The sequence below is a fragment of the Pinus tabuliformis genome, chromosome 4_1 (genome assembly GCF_031772625.1).
Source record: "Pinus tabuliformis cultivar Carrire ecotype Pingquan chromosome 4_1, CPIR1, whole genome shotgun sequence".
Taxonomy (NCBI): Eukaryota; Viridiplantae; Streptophyta; class Pinopsida; order Pinales; family Pinaceae; genus Pinus; species Pinus tabuliformis.
This window is the reverse complement of record NC_142303.1, coordinates 525,223,029-525,240,315: the sequence shown is the minus strand read 5'-3', so window position 1 is coordinate 525,240,315 and position 17,287 is coordinate 525,223,029. Positions and strand designations below refer to the sequence as shown.

Sequence of the window (17,287 nt, the reverse complement as noted above, 5' to 3'; positions counted from 1 at the left end):
ATTCCAAGCTGAATGGTGGGGAAAACATCCTAGTGGATGTTCATTCAGTTTATTATGGCTAAAGGAAATTGGCAAAGGTAATGGAAAAGGCTTTGGAAAGACAAAATGGAATTTTTGGCACATTTATTTATGAAAATAATGGAAACTAGGAGAAAATGAAGGTGAAAGGTCACATATTGCACGTGAGGAGGAAATTGAAGGAAAATAACGAAAAATGAAGAAAATAGAGGCCTAATTAATAAAAAGGCTTTTAAGGATCAGTTGGAAAGATTTTGCTCAGGTTTTACATTGGATCAAGAAAGTCAAAGAAGGCAAGAGGGAGGAAGGAGCGAGCAAGGAAGAGCAGGATCAAGCAACTAAACATGATGCTTTGAAAGTATCAATTTACATGTGTGATTTCCTTGCTAGGTTTGGAATGAATGGTATTGCATGTGGTTATTTGTTGCCATGACATGGGTTTTTCCAAGTGTGACAGTGTTTTCAGCCTATTCTTGCCATTTCCAAATAGCCATGGTGTGATGGGGTTCTCAAGTTTTGGTTGAGCTAGATTGTCAGATGGATTTGAAGTTGTGTGAGGTGGATTTCCAAATGATAGAACACATGGCCTAGTGGTCCCTGAACCAAATTGTTGATCACTATAAAGCCACTGGCCTAATAACCCCTGAGTAACACTGTGGGTTGCGGTAAAGCCGAGATTGTGTTTCCTCGGTGGGCCTAAGAATCCTTGCTGGTGAATGGTAGGATATACAATAAATCCAAGAGGTGGATTTCTCTTTGTTGGGCCTAGTAATCCTGGGATGAGATATGGGGTAAAGCCTAGAGAGTGGGCCTCAGTTTATGGCCTAGTGATATTGTATGGATTGTCGTAAATCCCGAGAGACTGATGTCTCGGTTTAGGGCCTAGTGATCCAGTGTGGATTGTGGTAAAGCCTAAGAGACTAGGAGACATGAAAATTCCTCATGGTGTAGGTGGAGAAATATGATGGATTCCATGCTTGTTTGGCCTAGTGATCTAATGGAGATCATGGTAAAGCCTGTTATGACATGTTTATTGTGTTGGCCTAGTGATTGGGGATGGATTACGGTAAAGCCAGGTTTCTATTGATGAGGGTGAGGTGGTTTAACCTCGGGATGCCCCGATTGGTTATTTTGGTTTGAGTCCCACATTCATGCTTGGAATATGGCATGGGGGTGAATAGATGAAGAGAGATTTGGCTCAACCATTCTGTGGTAAGGTGGAACGTGGTAGTCCCATCCCAAGTTTGGATTTTGCATCATTAATATGAGGTTATTTATCCTTGTATTTCTATGAGTATTATATTGGTTTATATGTGGATCATATGGTTGCGATTTCATTGGTATTTATGTTGCTATTATGTTGGTTATGTATGTATTTTATGACATTGGCTATGTATGGCTCTCATCATGTTTTTACTCGTAAATGAATGGACAATGTATCTGTGACCTAATAGATGATAATGCAACAAATGATACAAGGGAACAATGGTTCTTAGTGATTCTTATATAAGTATGAGATCCCTATGCTTAAATTTGTTGTTTACACCTGTAGATTACATATTGGTGATATGTTTGACAAAATGCGTGTCATGGCTAGTTAGGGTCTGGTTAAGGGCTTGTTCAAGTATTTACATTTGCATCATTGTTTCCTTGTTATCTTACTATTATGAAGGTGTCATTCAATTCTGGGCAGTGACCTCTGCTTGAAGAAGTGGCTCAAATCCCGGGGATGCTGGCACAACACTGAGCAAAATAGTCCCTAAACGCTGGCATACCTTGTCATGAGAGCGTCCAGAGCCTCATGGACGCTGGCAGACCTATAACATGAGAGCATCCAAAGGTCAAATGGTCAAAAACTTCAGTGGGACCCAGAGGCTAGCTACTTGAGTGTTTGGAATGGTTCCTAGGAGTCCTATAGCTGATGTGGAAGGTCTGTATGTTGTGTTTTTGTCGATTCCATTTCCTTAAGGTCACAGAGGAGGTTGAATATAATCATAGTAGCCTCTTGTCACATGTTTACCCTAGTTGGTTAGTTACTTTAGTAGATGTGGGAGGAGGGTGCTACATAGATGCATTGCATTTTCGTTTTGTGCTTTCATTGTCCACCTTTTGTTTTTTCGGTTTTGGTAGTCTTTGCATAAAGTTGGTTCTGAGCTTCAAGACGATGTGGCTAATATTGTGTGAAAGGAAATTTGTGGTAGCCTGCAACCTTTGGCTTATCTATTACCCTCTTCTGTGATTTGGTTTACATCTTTAAAGTCATTGATTTTTTTTATGGAAAATATGATCCTTCAGCTGGGAAACCATAAGCAGAACCATGATGCCTGTATCTATGTAGGATTCTCACTCCTATGCTCGGTTTTGTTTGTTTATAGTGTTTTATCACCTATCTATTGAGTAGAGAATGATAAGGCGAAGATCTTTAGCAGGCTAACTATCATAGGTCTATAAACCAGTCTCTGAAGGAGCAACCTCTTTTTTCTCTCAATAATCCAAGATCCCTCTTCCACCCCATTGAAAAAAGCAATAAGTGCCTAAGCACAGTTCCATTAAAAAGAAATAAAGGGTGAAAGAAGAGAAAGGTTTCCTGTGCAGGGAGGTGAAGCAAGCGTCTTCGCCAGGGTACTATCCAGGCTCGCTAGTAGTGAAGCAACACTTGTGTTCTTGAAGTGACTCCGTCGAGGTACTGTCCAAGCCTGCTGGTAGCGGAGCAATACCATAGATGAAAACTCATATTTTGACTAGATTTGACCCATAGTTCTATATTATCCTTATTCTCATCGAAATGATACAACTTGCTTTATGTTGTGTCACACTGAGTAATGGAATTGGGAAGAGTATATCTTTAACTAGGTAGAATGGGGAGCTGAGGTGACTCATTGATTGAGTTAGTACTTCTTGGAAAATTAAGAATTCATGCATAAATGGAACCAAAACAAAGAATTTGGGGTTCTCCCAGTGTGTTGCCAAGTGTTGTCGTTGCGACACAACCCTCCAAGAAATTTTCCAAAGTCAATTTTGGAGCCTACATAAATTGTCATTCCAAGCTACCTAGTGTCATCACGTTGTTTGCTTGGATATCCTTATGTTTTATTTAAGTATTGCATCATTCTAAGTTGTTTTCTAAGTGTCGTCACCTTACCTTTAGAAGCGCTTGTGTTATCTTGCACAAATATAGGTGAAGACATAACTTTTCTTGACTTAGTAACTAGCTTTATTCGCCATGGAAAGGCATACAAAAGCAAAGAAAAACACTTTCTTTAGCAAAAGTGCACTCTGAGATTATGAAGAGTGACCTCCTTATTGAGTGCACTCCTTCAAGCTGAACAACTGTGCCCTATTAGAGCACAATCCTTCATGCTCAACCATTATGTCCTCAATTGATTGCACTCCTTAGACACGAAGAACTGCGCCATCATTGAGCGCACCCTGAACACATGAGTGTTTTCACCATCATCTCTTCAGCATGCGCCCTTGCACCCTCCTTGTCCTCTTGAGCACATGAGCGCGTCTTGAAGGCCTGAATCCTAACCCCTTCGAAGTGCGCCCTTGCGCCCTCTCAGCCTTCTTAAGTGCATGCACGCAGTTTGAACCATAATTCCGGGCCAGCCTCCAGACCCCTGCCCAGAATTGTCTGAGACTTTCCATAATCATTATAGACACGAGGACAAAGCTAAAAAATCAAACTCGAATCAAGAATTTGACCTAGACGACCTAGAACACACTATACATTTCGTCAAACATATGGAAAACAAGTAGCTATAGGTCATGAATGCATATATGATCATAAAAGTCTAAGATTCATCTAAGAATCACCAAGAAGGATCTATGCCCTCTCCACATAGCTGCAAAAACACTTATTATTCCATACATTCATAAATAAATCAATAATTAAACGATTCCTTACAACAACCATAGATAATACACATCCTATAACCAACATATAACCAGAAAATAACCAGCATAGAGATCATGGCAACTCAACCATAATATCACCAATATAATTACTACAAATACTCATAGATCATAACATGAAAATGTCTCATATTAATATGTGAAATTACCAACCAAGTCAGGGATTTCCACGTACCACCCGACCATAGATTGGGCTGAACTAAATCTCTCTTTCAGCCAATCACCCCCACGCCATATTCTAGGCATGAATGTGGGATCTCATGGAATAAACCAATACAAAACCAAACTAGGGATTCTAGAGGCCAAACCACCTTAACCCTCAACCACAGTGAATCCACCTCCATTGTCGAAGATTACTAACACCAACAAGATCGGTCTCTACCTAAGTTGCCCTAGGCTCCAAGAACTAGTAACTCAACACATAACCTTCTAGGGCTCTAGAGAATTTGTCTAACCCAGCTCTAGGGACTAGTAACTCAACCCACCAAGGGCCCTAGAGCATTTCTCCCAACCTAGGATCTAGGACTAGTAACTCAACCCAAGTTGTTGTAGGGCTTCCGGAGTGTTTGTTCCAACCCACAACCATAAGGAATTACAAGCACCAATCAAAAAATAATCAAGTGGAAAAACCCACAACACCATGGCTATCTAAGAAATGGGAAGGCAAGGCTAAAACCATTTTCAATCTAGGCAATACTCCATGTCAATGGAAACACATAACTAGGAATCACATGCACATACCATACATCCATAAATCAACAAGGAAATCACACATGCAACCTATTACTTGCAAAGTAATCAAATTGTAGTTGTTGATCCACCTGTTCCCTTGCGCTTTACTGCTTTCTTTTTCCTTATTTCTCCAATCCAAGTGAAACTAGAATGCTCCAAGTATACTCCAGGAATGCTTTAAGTGTGTAAGGGTATGGGAGAATAGAAGAGAGATCCACCTAAAAATTTTCAAAAAGCTAGCAATTGATCCTCATAAGCCTTTTTATCATTGAGGCCTCTATTTTCTTCATTTTCCTTCAATTTCCCTCTCATGCAAATATGTGCTTCTTCACCTTCCTTTTCTCCTATTTTCCTTTATTTCATAAATAAAATGCCAACTATTGCCACTTTTCTTTTGCCAATTTCCATAGCCATAAATTAATCACCAATGATACCCATCACTATGTTTTGCCCAACATTCAACTTGGAATACGTGTGCCATGATGTTGGTCTTGTATTTTATTTACATGAAAATCAACTAGGGGTTGTTACAGTCACACATAAGCCTCGCAATAGGACTTCCTTTGGCATACAAATGAGTTTCATTTGATCATTCTTATTTGCTTTAGCATAAATATATTGACATTATAAAATTGGTGAGGATAATAATCGTTGAATATGTGGGCATAGTTTTTCCAACTTGCTTGACCACTACCACAACTACTATACCACTGACTTGCCACATGGTAGTCTCCTAGAAAGCACATATAGAACCAGTGAGGAATCATAATTATTATTGAATGGGTGGGCATCATTTTTCCATGGGCTTGATCACCACCACAACCACCACACTATTGGCTTATCGCGTAACAGTCTCCTAGTAAGCACATATGATCAAAATTCCATGTCTCCACGTGAAACTCATTGTACCAATCAACGTGGCGCCATAAAATTATGACCACTTATCATACAACATTGCATTCAAATCCATCCCCTACTTGCATAAAACTCTCGTGCCTTCTCCAATCATTTCACGACATTACTTGTCTCCTTGCATAATTTTTTCATTGTTCTTTCAAGCATGCAAGCTCCACAAGTTTACCATTAAGCAATGGTAGTTGATGGTAACATCAATTAAAAACATGTGCTTTTATTAAGAAGTCATTGGTTCCGCTCTCGACGCTTGATAGATCTAGAGTTAAGATGGATAGAGGGATCAAATCTTCCAAGGTGTAAACCTTTTTTTTTTTAGTGCAAAGATTGAGAGATTTGATCCCTCTCGACGCTTGATAGATCTGGAGTTAGATAGATCTAGGCTAGTTTCTCTTTTATATATATATATATATATCTTAACTCCAGATCTATCAAACACCGAGAGGGATCAAATCTCCTAAGGTGCAAACCTCTTTTTTGAGTGCAAAATTTGAGAGATTTGATCCCTCTCAATGCTTGATAGATCTAGAGTTAAGATGGATCTAGGTAGAGTACTTCCCCACATTTTTGGATGGTAAACCATCGACCCTAGTTATGGGGCCTTTCTCTAAAGGAATAGAAGACAGTCGAACCCATGATGAACAACAACTAGCAACAATATCAAAAAATTTCATATCTGACTCTAGACCACTCGAACTAACCCTCTTTTTTATATATACTATTTCTTCTTCACGTCTTTAAATAAATATATTACATAAAAATACCATCAACAAAATTATAAATTCCCAAAACTCAAAACTCAAAAACTATCCATAATAAATTTTATTTTATTTACTTTTATTTTTAAATTTTATTATTATATAATACAACGAAGTCAAAATATTCCTGACATTACAACATCTAAAAACTTTTCATTCGATTCCAAGTGGAAAAAAGGAAAAACTATTTAGAAAAAAAATGAATGAATTTTTCTATTGGAAGAACATGCTAGATGCATCATATCACCTACCTACCAATAATAAGCATGTTACATGTTAGTGTGATGTCACTTTGACTAGATATCTACGCATATTTTGATATTAAGATTCTTAATCATAATAACTTCGATATCACCTTCTTACTTAGAAGGGGAAAAATAAACTTTATAACTAATCATTGCATGTTAGTGTGATGTCACTTTGACTAGATATCTACGCATATTTTGATATTAAGATTCTTAATCATAATAACTTCAATATCACCTTCTTACTTAGAAGGGGAAAAATAAACTTTATAACTAATCAAGTTATGATTCATATGATACATGATAAGTAGTTTCCCTCCAAGCATCTTCGGAACCAGCGAGTCTTCATCATTCAATCAAATGGCACTTATTTTATTGAATTGAATGGTCTTTAAATTCCATTTTTTTCCTTATCATTATGATATTTGTGAGATTCCTTATGTTCTCGTGCCTCCTTGTCCACCCATTATGTATCTTTTCTTTTCATAATTTTTTATAAGAAAGCAATGAATAATCACTCTAGGGTTTGTAGGGGTGCCACTTGACTTTAATTGGTTTGAATGGTTAGTGGTAACAAGTGGGTTTGGGCTTTTTTTAATTGGTTTGAATGTTTAGTGGTAACAAGTGGGTTTTTTTAATTGGTTTGAATGGTTATTGGTAACAAGTGTTATTAGAAATATGAGGGTGGTTAGTTTTAGTTTTAGTTTTGATTAAAAGCAGATTACATAAATGAGGTGTAACATCTATAAAGTTATTAGTTTACAAAAGAAATTATGACTAGTAATAGGTATAAATCTATTATTAACTTTTCTCAAATTTAAATAAATACATAATTCATTAAAATTGTTTGGATAAGTTTTAGTTGTTTTCAAATTTAAATAAATATATAATTTATTAAATTGTTTGGATAAGTTTTAATTTAAATTTAGTTGAGCGTGATTATAATTTTTATAATAATCAAAATATTATATATATATATATGATTGTATATATAGAGAATGAGTAGGGAATGTTGAATTAAAAAGCAAAAATTGGATTCTAGGTTAATACTTTTATATTTTCTAAATATATTAGAGAGATTTTTCTAAACATTTATCTCTAAAACGGAGTTTCTCTATATCTAACAATTTTCTTTAAAACAAAGTTTCTCTACATCTAATAAACTTTCGGATTACGTATTGACACTAGTATCTACAATGGATTTTATAGAAGACACCCATCAACAAAAATATGCTGAAAATTATAATTTGGTCAATTATTCATTATAATTAAACAAATAGACGATGTATAAATAAATTATCTAATAATTTAACATAGCAACAAAGCACTACCAAAAAAATAAAAATAAAAATAAAAAATCTCATAATTTTTTTTTTCTTTGAGCAAAGGTGCATCATTTCATTAAATCCAAACAAAAATATCATTGTAGCTAGAGAAACTCGACCAAAGACGATACCATAGTTTCATTATCATCCAAAATACTTTTAGTTCATAGAAAATTGAAAACAAAGAACTATTATCTTGTGGCTTTAAGCAAATCCAAAACAACTATATGTTTAAAACTACTAAACCATATAGAGAAAGTAATAGTAAAATAGAGTATTGAGTGTATCGTCCAGATTTGGGAGAGTCTGACTCTTCAATTGCAATCAATTCTTTGTTACTTCCTAATGAGTAACTTGGATATGGAAGAATTCACAAATGGGCCTCTACACACTCTATTTGTTGATCTAGTCCTCAGGAAATGAGTTGAATTTCGTCCAATATGAGTAGCATTTCCTCCCTTGTTGCATTTGGTCCACCATAATTGGTCCGATGAGCATCTTGAGATGCGAGTAGATGTCAATGGCATCCATGTAGTGGTTGAATCATCCTCAAGTATGCCCCACATTCAAAATCATGCCAAAAAATTCTTTAACAACCTCTATGTCCAACAGACAACCTCTTTTACTAATGAAATCTTAGTCAGCCTTTGCAATCTCTTCCTGAATTAGTGCTAGTGCATTTTCTGTGTATCTACTTGTTGAGGTTTCAACTCTTTCTTGGGCTTGATTACACCCCATTTCTTTATATTGCACTGCCCTGAGTCTCACCCTAGCTCGCTATCTGGGCATGCTGATGTTTAAATTATGACTTGTGACTAAGGTGGTTGGTGAAGCATGTAACAAACCTGGTTAAAATTCTATGTAATAAAAGTTAATAAAGGAAAAATAATAACCATGGTTATGGGACACTTATTCCAAACTTAATGTTGGGCAAAAACATCCTAGTGTGAGTATTCATTTGGTTTATTATGGCTAAGGAAACTGACAATGGCAATGGCAAAGGCTTTGAAAAGGCACGAGGCATTAATTGACATTTTATTTATGAAAATAAAGGAAACTAGGAGACAAGGAAGGTGAAAGGTCACAGGTTGCATGTGAGGAGGAAAATGAAAGAAAATAATGGAAAATTTAAGAAAATAGAGGCCTCATTAATAAAAAGGCTGATGAGGATCAATTGGTACCTTTTGTCAGTTTAGTTTTGGAGCCCTCTCTCTATTCTCTCTCTCACACTCTTGGACACTTAGAGTTTTCTTGCACTTCAACATTGGATCAACAAAAGCAAAGAATGCAAGAGGAAGTTCAAGCAAGGAAGAGTGGGATCTTGCAGGTACATCGAGATTATTTGCAAGTATCAATTTGCATGTGTGATTTCCTTGTTAGATTTAACATGCATGGTTATGCATGTGTGTTCTTGGTTCTCTTGTTGTCACGGGCATGGGTTTTTCCAGGTGTGACAGTGTTTTTTAGCCTAGTCTTGCCATTTTTGAATAGCCATGGTGCGGTGAGAACTTGTGTATGTGGCTGAGCTAGATTGTCGGATGGACTCAAAGTTGAGTGGGGTGGTCCCATGATTATTCTCAAGGCCTAGGAATCCCGGGATGGGATACACAGTAAAGCCTTAATGTGAACACCTCGATTGAGCTTTAGGAATCCCTTGACTAGTGAATGGCAGGATACACAGTAAAGCTCAGTGGTGAGTACCCTTGATTGGGCCTAGGAATCCCGAGATGGGATACACGTTAAAGCCCATAGTGTGGAGACCTTGTAGGCATCCCTTGACCGGTAATGGTGGAATGCACGGTAAATCTGAGAGGTTGGGATAGAAAAATCCTTCATGTTGTAGGTGGAGAGATCCAATGGCATCCATGCTTGTTTTTGGCCTAGTGATCCAGTGAGGACTGTGGTAAAGCATGGTATTGTATGTTTATTGTTTATGGCCTATTGATCTGGTGGGGATTGCAGTGAGGCCTGATTCTATTGTTGAGGGTGAGGTGGTGTAGCCTCGGGAAGCCCTGGTTGGTTTTGGTTATAAGTTCCACATTCATGCTTGAAATATGACATGAGGGGTGATTGGATGAAAGAAATATTTCGTTCAGCCAATCTATGGTTGGGTGGTATGTGGAAATCCTGAACCTGGTTGGCCTAATCATTCATTAATAATAACTATTTCTCCTTGGTATTTTATGAGCAAATGTACTGGTTTGTATGAGGCATTTATGGCTAATGTATCCTTGTTATTTTTGTTGGTTATATGCTGGTTATGAGCATGTTTTATGACAGTGATGATGTATGACTCTCATCATGTTTTGATTTGTAAATGAATGTACAATGAATATATGACCTAATAGATGATAATGCAGCTAATGTGATAAGGCATCAATGCTTCTTAGCGATTCTCAGATAAGTATGAGACCCCTATGCTTAGATATGTTGTTATGACTTGTAGAATGCATATTTGTGACATGTTTGACAAAATGCTAGTCATGGTTAGTAGGAGTCCAGCCAAGTCTTTGTTCAAGTATTTGCATTTGCATCATTGTTTTGATGTTACTTTTCATTCCTGAAAGTTTCATGGAGTTATGGGTAGTGGCTTGAGTCCTAGCCTTGAAAAAGTGGCATAGAATCCAAGGTTACAGGCTCAGAACTGGCTGAAAAAGACCCTAATTGCTTGCATGCCAATGCTGTGAGAGCGACTGGAGGGCCCCAGTCACATGCATGCTCATGTCATGGGAGTGACCGAGGCTCTAGAGCAATGAAATGTCAATTTGTCTCAGGGGCTAGTCACCTGAATGGGATGGATGGCTCTTAGGGGTTCTGTTGCAGGTGTAGAAGGTCAAGTTGTCTGTGTTCCATCGGTTCCACTTCCTTAACTGTACATTGGGAGTTGAATCAGATTGTAGTAGCCTGCCATTACATGTTTACCCCAACAGACTGGTTAACTTGGGTAAATGTGGAGGAGGGTGTTACAAAGCAAAGTAGTGGAAACAGAAGAGAGGAAGTCAAGAGAAAGGTCAAAGTCTTTTTTAGGTTTAAATTATGAAATCAAAACTCTCCAAATCCTGCGTGAGAAGGGGATGCTTGAGGCCTTGGGAGGACACTAGTCAAAATGTGGAGGTGAGAGAAGGATACAACAAAGCGGGAATAAGAGGGAAATATTAAGGAAGTCAACATGGAAGGGATAATAATTAATTGAAAGAAAAACCATAAGAGAATTGGGCACCTAAGATACTTAGAATAGAAACAGGGGACATAGCGTACGTCTGCAATGAAGTCAGATTTTATACCAGAGTTCCCTCTCTCAAACCATGAAAAGCGCAATTGGAAACCACCATGAGTGCTTGTCTGCGATGTTTGATGTGAGGTATGATTGTGGAAATGCTTCCCAACTCAGGCAATGACTCATTTGTGCATAGGGTCTTCATTTCTTTGCATGCACAGTGCAATTGTCTCGTGGTGCAATAAACCCAACTCGTCATGTAGCAGAAAGCCTCCCATATTTTCCTGTCACTTTTTGGCTTTAAGGTGATGGCTAACTAATTGCAAATTAACGACCAAATCAATTCATAAAACTCCCCCCACCTTGAGTTGAGTGCCCTCACGATCACCTTATTAAGTGGAGTTAAATAAGAGCAATGGGGCATTGTGCCGTGCTCGCTAGCTGTAATGCTTGGTTGGGTGGTGGCCATGCGCCCCCCTGGTCATCCCTTCCCTATCACCCTATCCGAGAGAAGAAAGCCTCATAAATCTTATTTATAAATGTTATCCTAAATTATTTTTTCTCTCCATGTGAATTGCCATAAAAAGTTGGAGATCCTAAACTTCTTTTTAGTTACTCAAATATGTTTACATAAAAAAACAAGTTTTTATTACACTCGATCTAGCCACCCCAACCCTTAATATAATTAAATTTATTATACTCAAACAACCTTCCCAAAAAAATATACCTAACAAAAACATCCCTCACCAACCATTTTACATATCTCACCCCAAAAAAAAAAAAACTTAAAACACACTCAAACTCAATTCACACTTAAAATTTTAATAATTTTTCTTTAATAATAATAAAAAACCATTTATTTGGCTCCCTCCATTAAAAGAAAGCTTTTAAATTTATAAAATAATATTTAATCATATAAATAAAATACATTTAAAACTTACATCTCCTATTTTATACAACCCTAGTCCACGAATACTAATATAACCACAAACCCTAATAAAAGTCACACTAAATTTATTTAAATTTATAAAACAGTATTTAGTCATATTAATAAAATATACGATACTTTTAAAATTTACATTTCGTATTTTATACACTAGTCATCCACGAATACGAATACAAACACAAACCCTAAAGATTATTCATACTAGCTTATTTCTTTATGGGTATTAACTATTTTAAAACTTTTATTTCAAATATTATTGGTGAGATCAACGGTCAAATTTCAGATCAACGGTTTACATTGAAGCACCCCAGTCTAAGCGACGGCCGTCCAAAGGCACTGTTCTGGACGGCCACGATTGCACCGACTGACGAAGAATCTTGACCGCGAATTTCAGGACGGTGCTGGAGAGTCCGAGAATGTTCGAGAAACGGTTCTAGCCCTTCCCTCTCCATATTTGTAGGCCACTCGGCGCACCGTTTGTTTCATTTTCTTCGTAGTTTAGACGGACGCGCCTCTTTATATTTTTGGTTCTCTGAGTTCCTTCTAGCGCTGTGCAGTCAGCTTTGCTGCGATAATTGTTCTATTTTCTGTTTTCTGAGCATTCAACGGTTTTCTATTTTGGAAAATGGCAAAGGGAGAAGGCCCCGCTATCGGAATCGATCTTGGAACCACATATTCCTGCGTAGGAGTGTGGCAACATGACCGAGTTGAGATTATTGCCAACGATCAGGGAAATCGGACTACTCCATCTTATGTAGCTTTCACAGACACAGAGCGGCTGATCGGAGATGCCGCCAAAAATCAAGTCGCCATGAATCCCACCAACACAGTTTTCGGTAAGTTCTGAAACCCTTTCTATCTCAGGCGTGTTTTATAGGTTTTTGGCTGGCGGTTATGTTGTGTTTTCGGTTGTTGTAAAGGATGATTGCTTCTTTTTGTTTGTTGTTTTGTTGCTTTCTCGGCTTATATTTGTTGGGGTTTTTACGATCTGGTATAGAGGTAACCTCATGTAGTCATTTCGGCCTTGGATCTATTAAGTTCCAAGTGGGATTAAGGGCGTTTTTTAGTTCAAATCTGACATAAAAAAAGAAGCGGTTCTCTAATATGGATCTACTAAATATCTGGGTAGATTAGTCACCTAGTTGTAAACCCTCTTTTCTGCAAGAGGGTTTTAAAAGATGGGGTGGGTGCAGGTCCTAGTTTCATAATAGAGAAAGGTTCCAAATGGGCTGGATTAAATAGATCTATAACTCGGGCATGGCTTGGCTTTTAAGGTTAGTTTTTATGTTTCATTATGACGAGAAGAAGTTGCTTTTATAGGTTTATCTGTTTTTTTTCTCCATCTGTTATATCAACTAGGGATGTATTGGTTTTATGCGTCTTTTGCTGCTTCTGTATATCTTCGTCCGTCTCTTTTTGGTTTATTTGAGTGTCCATTCGTTGGTATTTGCTCATCCTTGTACGGGGGTTGTATAGGTGCTTTATGATAATTTTAAATAAGAACTTGTGGTATTTTTCTGTTGTATTCAGGTTAGTGATATTTATTATTGCTGGGTCGTTCTGTTTTGTGTTTTTTTGTGGTTTTAGCTGTATTTAATTGTTTTTATTAGAATTCGATCTGGTTGCCTTATTGCATATTGTTCCACTCTTTCGTTTTCTGGGTGTTCACCTTATTGTGTATCGTTCTACTCCTTCGTTTTCTGGGTGGTTACCTTATTGTGAATCGTTCCACTCTTCTCGTTTTCTGAGTGGTTAACTTATTGTGGATCGTTCCAATCTTCTCGTTTTTTGGGTGATTTATTAGATGTCACATCTCTCTCTCTTTATTCGCTCTTTTTTGTTTGTTCTCTCCTTTAGTAGTTTTTGTTCTTTGTTCCTTGTTTTCTTTGGCATTTAAGCTGTTATCATACTGAAGATGGTTCCGCTTTCTCTTGTTCTCTGCCTGCTCTTTTTATAATGACGTAATATTTATATGAATCCTTTATCCCTTTCACCAACGGCTGTTTCAAGTTATTTCTTTATGCTTAATTTATCATTTACTGCTGTTTATTTTTATTGTTACTATATATCTTTTACTCTGATTCTGTGTGCGGTATTAAATGGTTTTGTCAAATTTTGAATCATTTTATGGGCTTTAGGTTTTTGGCTGAGTTCCTATGCTTTTCTTTCCACTCTGTATGAGGAAAGGCCCTTGTATTGGCTGAAATAATTAAGTTGATTTATGTGCCTTGGTAAGGGTTCGGGTTAGTCCTATCTTCTGTTTGGGATTTTGAGATTTCAAGGATTTGTGGTATATACACCTACATGTACCCTGAATCCAACTGAAAGTGAATAATCGGTATTTAGTTCGACATACGAAGTTGATTCGTGATAAATTAGTTTGTAACGTTTGCTTTTTCTCTTTGGAGTCGTGATTCGGTGCGGACTTTAGGTCGTGAAGTTCCATGTCTTATGAGTTTTTATGATTTTTGGTGCGGACTTTACGTCGTGAAGTTACATATGAGTTTTTATGATTTTTGATGCGGACTTTACGTCGTGAAGTTACATAGCTTATGAGTTTTTATGATTTGCATTTGACTGTGTGATAGACTTTTGTCTGACGAATTTCCTGTTTTGCTTTTTATAGATGCAAAGCGTCTTATTGGAAGGAGATTCTCCGATCCAACAGTCCAGAATGACATGAAGTTGTGGCCCTTCAAAGTCATTTCTGGGCCAGCGGAGAAGCCTATGATTGTTGTTACTTACAAAGGAGAAGAAAAGCAATTCGCTGCAGAGGAAATTTCTTCTATGGTTCTGACTAAAATGAAAGAGATTGCTGAAGCGTATCTTGGAACCACCATCAAGAATGCTGTTGTTACAGTCCCTGCATATTTCAATGACTCTCAGAGGCAGGCTACAAAGGATGCCGGCGTCATTTCTGGACTAAATGTGATGAGAATCATCAACGAACCAACTGCAGCTGCAATTGCTTATGGTCTGGACAAGAAGGCTAGCTCTGTTGGTGAGAAAAATGTTTTGATTTTTGATCTAGGAGGGGGAACTTTTGATGTTTCTCTATTAACTATTGAAGAGGGTATCTTTGAGGTCAAGGCCACGGCAGGAGATACCCATTTGGGTGGTGAAGACTTTGATAATCGGTTAGTTAACCATTTTACTCAGGAATTTAAAAGAAAATATAAGAAAGATCTTGGCAGCAGTGCAAGAGCCCTTAGGAGGTTGAGAACAGCCTGTGAAAGGGCAAAGAGAACGTTGTCATCAACTGCTCAGACTACCATTGAGATTGATTCTTTGTACGAAGGAATTGATTTTTACTCCACCATTACTAGGGCCAGATTTGAGGAGCTCAACATGGATCTGTTTAGGAAATGCATGGAGCCTGTTGAGAAGTGTTTGAGGGATGCCAAGATGGATAAGAGCACTGTTCATGATGTTGTGCTTGTGGGAGGATCTACCCGTATCCCTAAAGTGCAGCAATTGTTGCAGGATTTCTTCAATGGAAAGGAGCTCTGCAAGAGTATCAATCCCGATGAAGCTGTTGCTTATGGTGCTGCGGTTCAAGCTGCAATTCTAAGTGGAGAAGGAAATGAGAAGGTGCAAGACCTTTTGCTTCTTGACGTCACTCCTCTGTCACTAGGATTGGAAACTGCCGGAGGAGTGATGACTGTTTTGATCCCGAGGAACACAACGATTCCTACGAAGAAAGAACAAGTCTTCTCTACATACTCTGACAATCAGCCTGGTGTTTTGATCCAAGTATTTGAAGGTGAAAGAGCAAGAACTAAGGACAACAATCTTTTGGGTAAGTTTGAGTTGTCTGGTATTCCTCCTGCTCCAAGGGGTGTGCCTCAGATCACTGTTTGCTTTGACATTGATGCCAATGGTATCCTGAACGTCTCTGCTGAGGATAAAACGACTGGGCAGAAGAACAAGATCACCATTACCAATGACAAGGGCAGGCTAAGCAAGGATGAGATAGAAAAGATGGTTCAGGATGCAGAGAAATATAAGGCTGAGGATGAAGAGCTGAAATTGAAGGTAGAGGCCAAAAATTCTCTAGAGAACTATGCATACAACATGAGGAATACCATCAAAGATGATAAGATTGCAGGAAAGTTGGACCCTGCTGACAAGAAGAAAATTGAGGATGCAGTTGATGGAATTATCAGCTGGTTGGACGGAAACCAGTTGGCCGAGAAGGAAGAGTTTGAGGACAAGTTGAAAGAGCTGGAGTCCACTTGCAATCCTATTATTGCAAAAATGTACCAGGGTGAAGGTGGTGCGGGATTTCCAGGTGCTGATGCTTTTGGTGGAGCTTCTGGAGCTGGCGACGAGGGCGCAAGTGGCCCTGGTCCCAAGATCGAGGAAGTGGACTAGAGATATTTCTTCATCACCTTCTACGTGTTTTTTTTTGTTATTTCATTTGAATGGCTCGGGCTGGAATTTTAGAACTTTAAAATGTGGCCATTTTTGTCAGCCTCAGGATTGTTTCTCTTTGTAGTAAGTATGTAGTATTTTGAACTCTTGTTTTAAAGAGTCGTCAAACCTTATTTCAACTGAAAGTGTTTTGTCATTTCAGCATATCTAGAAATATAATGCCTCCGGATTTTTGGCTATAACAAATGTTCACTGGCTGTGTGATTTGTGCTATACACATTTTGGTTCGTTCTGTAGCATTTATTAAATCTATTGCTTTTCACTGGCAGTTTGGTTTGTGTGCTTCATGAAGTTGAAAGATTTTTGTGGCAATGTATTAAATTTACTTCATTGTTTCCAATCACTACGATTATTGATGTTGCCGTCTGGTCTTTTTAACTGGATCTTTGCATTCATTTTAAATCATAAATCCGTAGGGATGTGCAATATACTTGCATTTTACCGAGTCGGAATGGGAAGTTTCTTTTCTCAATATATATGGTCCACTGGCTTGATAACCGGTCATTAAGAAAACTAATTTACTTGAAAATTAGTGGTTTAAGTGTTTATTAAGCTTTTCCCATTCGGAGGATTTGAGGTAATTTTTGGTGGAATCGCTGTCACTAGAAGCTGAAACGATTGTTGAATCTGTTTGTTATTCTTTTTGCTTTGCCAGTAAAGCAGTAATTTTACAAAAATGTTGAACACCACTTGGGGGTTTGAAATGCTTTAGCCAAAATAGCTGGAATGTGAATGTGATTTTTACTGGAAGCGTTTTCTGGAAGAAAAAACAAAAAATACTTTCA

The 17,287-nt window shown here is 37.8% G+C and overlaps 1 protein-coding gene across 1 annotated transcript; it reads left to right on the top strand.

Annotated features, from left to right (window-relative positions):
• The first annotated feature begins 12,547 nt into the window (after nt 1-12,547).
• Nucleotides 12,548-16,688, top strand: LOC149176901 (heat shock cognate 70 kDa protein-like). Its single transcript, XM_089420003.1, has 2 exons — nt 12,548-12,904; nt 14,695-16,688. Exons 1-2 carry the CDS (start codon nt 12,694-12,696, stop codon nt 16,440-16,442), a joined length of 1,959 nt encoding a protein of 652 aa, XP_089276129.1. The 5' UTR covers nt 12,548-12,693; the 3' UTR covers nt 16,443-16,688.
• Nucleotides 16,689-17,287: the final 599 nt, after the last annotated feature.

Excerpts from the sequence above, each read along its gene's own strand:
- LOC149176901 (XM_089420003.1), top strand. The coding sequence starts at position 12,694 with ATGGCAAAGGGAGAAGGCCCCGCTATCGGAATCGATCTTGGAACCACA. Across the intron at positions 12,905-14,694 it reads TCCCACCAACACAGTTTTCG|ATGCAAAGCGTCTTATTGGA; the intron begins GTAAGTTCTGAA and ends TGCTTTTTATAG.